Source organism: Nansenia antarctica (genome assembly GCF_963989245.1).
Source record: "Nansenia antarctica genome assembly, chromosome: 8".
Taxonomy (NCBI): Eukaryota; Metazoa; Chordata; class Actinopteri; order Argentiniformes; family Microstomatidae; genus Nansenia; species Nansenia antarctica.
In genome coordinates, this window is record NC_137678.1 from 52,165,406 (window position 1) to 52,173,313 (window position 7,908).

The 7,908-nt window shown below is 44.0% G+C and overlaps 1 protein-coding gene across 1 annotated transcript in view; it reads left to right on the top strand.

The window, feature by feature from the left end:
* Positions 1-731: 731 nt before the first annotated feature.
* The window catches only part of chpt1 (choline phosphotransferase 1), a 13,959-nt gene continuing 6,782 nt past the window's right edge, over positions 732-7,908 (top strand). The window contains exons 1-2 of the mRNA XM_080537490.1: positions 732-1,220; positions 7,319-7,466. Coding sequence (XP_080393616.1) covers positions 981-1,220; positions 7,319-7,466 — 388 coding nt within the window. The 5' untranslated portion in view covers positions 732-980. The remainder of the gene's footprint in view (positions 1,221-7,318; positions 7,467-7,908) is intronic.

Below are 7,908 nucleotides of genomic sequence, written 5' to 3' on the forward strand. Positions count from 1 at the left end.
TGGGAAAAATGTATTTAATACATGACCTAAAAGGCCGACGAATGCTTGAAGGCTTTCAAACAGAGTCTGCATGACAAAATTATGCTTTTTGTGCGAAAACTGTACTGTACACTACTGGGGCTGTCAGGCCATGTGCGCATGCCTTTACTTTCAATTTGTTATTCATGACTCATGGAATAATAAAAACAAATACATGTATGTAACTGAACATTTATTTGTGTGAACATATCTTAAACCAACTGAGAGAAGTTGTTTTGGCAAATATACATTATACTGTAAATTTGAGGGACAGTTCATCAGCCACATTCAATCCAGAATGCTACACACAAAGCCAGAACACATGTAGTGTTTTTTTTTTTAAACAATGTGTTACGAATATTTTCAGCGGAGTTATCTGCAGTTAAGAGTTTGATCAGCATGTGATAGTAGTAATCAGGTTCTACCATCGCACCCTACGCGCCTAGCTGGCGAATTTGCAGAACCTAGGATGGTAGGGGAAGGTAGGGCAACACCGCTACTTGATTGGTTGGCGAAGCAGGGAAGGTAGGGCAATACCGCTACCTGATTGGTTGACGAAGCACTCATGAAGAGCCCCCTCCGCTTCGCCAACCAATCAGGTAGCGGTATTGCCCTACCATCCTAGGTTCCGCAAATTCGCCTACCGCGGAGGGGACTAGAGTACATTCACAGTGTTGTGGTTTGAATCTCCCGGTGCCATTCCCTTCCGGACACCGACTTCCTTCCTGCTGAAACGCAATTCTACAATCAGAGAAACGGGAAGAAATATCGACAACTCATGGTTCCGCTCTGGAAGAAGGACTATTCACCACTAGATAAATGCCAAATGAGCAAAGTCTTTTCTGGGTCGGCCACCGTAGATAACAGTTGACTGTCTGGAACACGAGAGGGACGACAGGACAGGAGTATCGCTGGGTGGTACTACTTTTTTGGGGAGAGCGGAGGGTGAAAACACAAAAACAATGCCCCATTTCTGGTGGCCAGAGCCGCTCTCGGCCGCCCAGCTCCGGCGGCTGGAGGACCACAGATACTCAGCCTCGGGTCGCTCGCTGTTCGAGCCCCCGTGTCAGGTCTACTGGAACTGGCTAGTGGAACAGGTCCCCACGTGGGTCGCGCCGAACACCCTGACCATAGTCGGACTGGTGGTTAACGTACTCACTACGATAGTGCTCGTGTGTTACTGTCCCACGGCGACAGAGGAGGTGAGTGCAACTTTCTGTGTGTGTGCGTGCGCGCGTGTGTGTGTGTGTGTGTGTGTGTGTGTGTGTGTCAGGGGTCCAGGGAGGTCTTCTACCGTGTCGTGACGTTAGAATTATAAGGTTCTAGGATCTCCATTTTTGTCAAAATTGAGTTTTTTTACATAATCTGATCCATTAGGTGTTTATTAACGCCTGTGTGGTGTTATTTTTTTAAATGTTGACATTTTTGAGTTAGTAATTCATAAAATACAAAGGTTCCATCTCACAAAACATAATGGAATGTAAACACTTTGACGCTCAATATCTCTGAACTGCCCTAAACGGAGATAGAACCTTATCATTCTAAACGGAGATAGAACCTTCTCATTCTAAACGGAGATAGAACCTTCTCATTCTAAACGGAGATAGAACCTTCTCATTCTAAACGGAGATAGAACCTTATCATTCTAAACGGAGATAGAACCTTCTCATTATGGTCTCTTTGACATACTACTAGGCTAATTAGTTAGCTAGTTGTCCAACCTTACCTGTTTGGGCAGGCTTAGCTTAAATCAAGGGAATTGTAATTAAATGTCACCGCGAGAAATGATATGGCATATACTTTATGTTGAAGAAAAACAACAAAAAACTAAAACGTTTATGGCCAAGATAAGATATTGATCTTTGACTTGAGTCGTGTAGAATGTGCATGATTCAGATGGTTCCACCTCTGAGCAGTGACAGAATAGTAAACACACAAAAGTTCAACAACTAAAACACGTGTCACATTTCCATCACTATGATGACCTATGGCCCACTTAAATGTGTGTGTGTGTGTGTGTGTGTGTGTGTGTGTGTGTGTGTGTGTGAGAGAGAGAGTCTGTGTGTGTGTGTGTGTGTGTGTGTGTGTGTGTGTGTGTGTGTGTGTGTGAGAGAGAGAGAGTCTGTGTGTGTGTGTGTGTGTGTGTGTGTGTGTGTGTGTGTGAGAGAGTCTGTGTGTGTGTGTGTGTGTGTGTGTGTGTGTGTGTGTGTGTGTGCGTGCGTGCGCCCTTGTGTCTATATGTGGCGCATGTTGTGTGTTTATCAGTTCAATATAGGCCTACCTTTGTCCACCTGATTCCTCAGGGAAGATTAGGACCTCACCACTGACACAAAGTCCAGATTTGATCATCAGGCTTGGGACAGATATCACACCAGCTCCACTATCACTGCAGTCTCCCCAATGCATCTATGGATGCTTTTGCCAACCTTTGTCCAACTATAGTCTGTGTTTTTATTGGCCAATAAATAACTGGGTGAAAATACTGGGCTGACCGGATAAGACACTGCTGTAGCCTACGATCAACTGGGATAGTGGATAGTGAGTTGGACTGGTGATCCGAAGGTTGTGTGTTCAAATCCCACCTGGGAACACCACCACTAGTGTGCCCTTGAGTAAGACCTGGGAACACCACCACTAGTGTGCCCTTGAGTACTACTGCACTTAGCCCTAGGTTACTCCAAGGAGACGGTATTTTACCTAGATGGTAAAAATGAAAAGGAACTGAAAAGGGGTGGATGAGGGCTCTATACCCAATCCAGAACTGGCCAGCACGCTAAGGCTAAGGCACGCTAAGGCTAAGGCACGCTAAGGCGTCAGCCATGTAATCGCAGTGTCTCCGGCTCGATTCCGGCCGTCGACATATCCTGCATGTCACGCCTCTCTCTCTCACCCATCCTTCCTGTCAATCTCTACTGTCTCTATCCTCCTCTCTCTCTCTCACCCATCCTTCCTGTCAATCTCTACTGTCTCTATCCTCCTCTCTCTCTCACCCATTCTTCCTGTCAATCTCTACTGTCTGTGTCTCTGTCCTCATTAAAGCGGAAATGGCCTAAAACATAATAATAACAATAATAATAATAATAATAAAAAAGAGCTGGCCAAAGAAGAAGGATCAATACAATATATACAATACAATAACATGCATCTCTTTACATGGACGCATAACAAAACTGCTAAGCTGCAGCCATATAGGACGAGAGAGGGTTACTGAACAGCAGTTAGTTCATTTGGTCATTAGAGGAAGGGGCATTAGGTGTACCATATGTTGTGGTAAAATAGTTGTAGGAATAACTTTTTCAATGCACCTGCTGATCACCGTCTCTCACCCATCCCATAACCCATCACTGCCTCATTTTAAATACCCCTGCTCCACTACCCCCGCTATCCCTCACCTCCGCTCTTCCTCACCCCTACCTCCTCCGTCTCTCTCCCCTCTCTCTGACTGTTAGTATTTTAATGCATCTGTGTTTGCCAGTGTTTTATTGTTGTAAATTACTTAACCTTGTTTTATTTCTAGCTTCCCATCCCCCCCCCCCCCCCCCAAAGAGCCATTGCTTTTTGGTCAGGCTGCATTTGCAAATAAGAATTTGTTCTTACATGTTTGCCTGGTTAAATAAAGGTAAAAAAAAACAAAACAAAAATGGAATCTTGCCTTTACCAAACATTTTCACACACACACACACACACACACACACACACACACACACACACACACACACACACACACACACACACACACACACACACACACACACACATAAAGAGCAGAGGGCCTATTGTCAGGTAAATAAAGCCATCTATCTGCCGTGCTGGACCCTGGCTCATCATGGTTTAAGGGTTCTTTTACCAATCTTGATGAGCTTCCTGGGTCTCATTTCAGATACGTCATTGTGGACAAGCTGGACATCCACGTTGAATAATCAAGCTTTCTACTTGTTTGTTTTGGACTGACTGGTGTGTGTGACCTGCTACAAAGCCTTTTGGAAGACTAGGCCTAGGTCCCCAGCCATCTGCACACAGTCACATAAGGGCTTAGGGTTAAGTGTCACTGTTTGTTTATACAGCCGTGAGTGTGAGTGTGGGGGTGAGTGTGGGGGTGAGTGTGAGTGTGAGTGTGGGTGTGGGTGTGGGTGTGGGGGAGAGTGAGAGGGGTGGGGGTCGGGGGACATTCTAATGAATAAGATCCCTTGTGTTTTAAAAACATTCCAAGAAGCAGAAATGTGTCACCATGTCTTGCATTCTTCTTTGGACCTCATTTCCTTTCTCAGTAATAGGGCTGGGACGACACGTCGACCTAGTCGTCGTAATCGACTACGTCAATACGTCGACTTGCGTAATGTGCGTCGGTGCGTCGCAAATAAACAACATGGCTGCGACCAGTTACGAGCGACGTGTCATTGATTTTCAACAACACTTAACTCACGCTTTTATTTTGAAGACGCACGCGAAAACGAAACCGGAAGTCTATAATATCAGAATGTGCCTCTTGTTGTCTTTCAGAGTCAGAGAACAGATACCAAACTGCCGGCATGTTTGCTGTCATTTAATTACTTGGCAGTAGGTAGTCATCACTCAATGCTCGTCTCATTTACAGAACAGCATGGGTTGCTTGCACTGTTTGATCGCGTCATAAAAAATTAACGTCTCACATTGGCGAACATTCACACGGAACGGCCGAACTCCGACTGTGCTGTAAAGGGGGTGGAGTGGAGTATGGACTCCGCACATGCGATAGTATGTATACTAGTATACTAGATAGTAGTATAATCATGCGAGCTTTTATCGACAGGAGATCTCCGACACAGTCGTACATCAATGGCGCGGTTAAGGCTCATCCCTCTGAACCTCATTCGGTTAGAGATGCTCCGATCAGGGTTTTTGGTGCCGATCACCGATCACCGATCACTGGAATCAGTGATCTGCCGATCCGATATCACCGATCACCGATCACAGCGTCGAAAATGGCAATTGAAGCATTCTATTTATTGTGTAGCATTATTTATGTTTTAAATTATTCTTAACACCATTGACATTGTATATTAAGTATTTAAATGAAATTAGGAGATGAGAAAGTATCATGAATTGACGACCATCTGTTTTATTGAATTCACAACCACCTGTAGCTTACTTCAGGAAAAACAAATAAAATGTGAAAATAAAAATCATAATAAATAAAATGTACACTGTCACATCAAATGTGCAACATTCCACTCGAATGAGAGGAACTAGGGGCTCTTAGAGAACTTGGAGCTTATACTGTAACTGTAGCTTTCCTGAGGAACAATAAACATACCCAAACTAAACTGCAACATAAACAGGCTATAGCCAAATATAAAATACTGTTTCAAGTCAGTCAGTTTCAAGTCATATTTAGGAGGAGATAAGACAGCAAGTCAGCAATAATCAATAAAACAAAACATTGCACCTAAGGAGATTTCAGACTCAAACCTTACTTCTGATTAAGCAGCATCACTGGCAGATTAGCCTTGAGAAATACAAGCATCTCAGCGTTTTTGGCACTCAGCCTGTTCCTCTCATCATCTAAAATATGTCCTGCTGCTGAAAAGTCGCTCGCTATCTACACTTGTGCAAGGTGCACAGAGGAAGACCTAAAACTCACGCGCTAATAGTTGTTGTTGCTATGGGCCAAGTGACTTCCTGCTCGCGGGGTCACATGACGTCGGTGAACACTACCTACACTACGCTCGTGAAGTCGCGCTGGAACTCTGACCAGCACTCGTGGAACGCCTCTCGTCCAATCAAAGCACTCGGTCCCTTTATGACGTCGAGCCCAGTGTGCGCTTCGGCGCTCTCTGAGCGAATCGACGAACGCAGCAAATGCCGTATGATATTCGTGGTATTGAAAGACCTTGCGTGCGTTCCTCCGCAAGGTATTTCTTTTGAGCAGACATTACAAACGGCATATTTGTTGTCTCTTTCCGACACTGTGTAATATTTCCAGACTGGCGACGCCATTTTGTAAACTGATCGGTCATGTTTGATCGGCCGTTTTGAGAACTCCGATCAAAACCGATCAAGGCCATATCGGCCGATACCGATCGGCGCCGATCAGATCGGAGCATCACTACATTCGGTGCATCCCTACTCTCAAGTATTGTGATTTTCTGTCGTTTTTCTTTTCCCTGTCAGTGTCCCTGTTAGACATGCCATCATTATAAACAGCTAAGATACTGTAACTTGTTGACCTCCTAACTGTCTCTGGCGACGCGCACGCCCCACACTTTGAGAAATACTGACCTATAATAATAATAATAATAACCAGGAGGCAGGCGGGGGGAGAGAGGAGGGGGGGAGAGAGAGGAGCGTGGGAGGGGGAGAGCAGAGAGAGGGGGAGAATGTTATGAATGTGAGAACTTTTATATTTTATAATATTATATTTTATGTTGGACTGTAAGAAAGAGAGGATATTTTTTGTTGTGGAATATTGCCCTGCAGTGCAGAAGCCTAATTTATATATTTGTACAAGAATAATTGAATAAAATAAGATACGTTTTTGACATTTATTTGGGGAAAATTAAGTGATACATTAATCGAACAGTAAAAAAAAAGATCGTTAGACTAATCGTTAAATTAGTCGTTAGAGTAATCGACTAACCCAAAAAATAATCGCTAGATTAATCGTTAGAAAAATAGTCGTTAGGGACAGCCCTACTCAGTAATCGTCTATGTGATGTTGTTTGCCGGTTGTCAGCATTCATTTAAGGAAATATGTCAGAGGTCACAATATGTCATGTCACAATATGTCATAAGCACTTTGTTGCAGCACTTTGGAGCACTTTGAGCTGCAACGTTTGCAGGAAAAGCGCTATACAAATAAAAGTTATTATTATTATAAGGGCTCTGAAGGAGTAAGCAAAGTAAGAATACAAAAGATGATGACTTTCATGACTTGTTGAACGAAGAATTCCGACCTTTAAAAAATAAATAAATAGGGCATTTATACTTTCATGGGATGGAGACAGTAGAGATTGACAGGAAGGATGGGTGAGAGAGAGAGAGAGGAGGGATGACATGCAGGACATGTCGAAGGCCGGAATCGAATGTTTGTGATCACTGGATATCCGTCAGGTTCACATGTTTGATTTAGAAACCTCGCCTCTCGTCTAAGCTGTTAAACCATGCAGCTGTAGTTCTCCCAGAAGGCTGTGGGTGAGGTGGAGGAGGTTTAAATGAGCGTCCTAGAATCCAGGTCAGACCATCCTTCCTCTTGTCTCATTTGTCTCTCTTTTTACCTCCGTCCCCCATCTCTCTCTCTCTCCCTCCCTCCCTCCCCCGTAAGGCTCCAGCATGGGCCTTCATCCTCAGCGCATTGGGGCTGTTCATCTATCAGTCTCTGGACGCCATCGATGGGAAGCAGGCCCGCAGGACCAAGAGCAGCTCGGCCCTGGGGGAGCTCTTTGACCACGGCTGTGATGCCGTCTCCACAGGTGCAGTCCACAGTTGTTGTTGTTGTTGTTGTTGTTTTTAAACATACTCTGTGTTACGCTTTATTATACAACAGTTAGTTCCGACCAAGTAATTTGATTGGACAAGAGGCATTCCATGAGTGCTGATATACAGTATAACAGCACTGGGACTTTTAACTACATGTATCACTCCGAAATGACCATTAATACAAAGTAGCTAGCCTGCAGATGTTTGTGTTCAGGTTACTAGGCAACAGTCCAGTTGCGGACCAATTTTTTCTTGACAGAGCCAAAACAAATTATTAAATGAACAAAAAAATCATAATCTGTTGTCACTTATTACTGTTAACTAATAAATTACGCTGTAGAACTGTTGTATAAAAGCAATATCACACGCAATATCACACTCCCTCTCGTGTGATATTGCTTAATCATGTGACATACTTTATGACTGTCAGTCGGG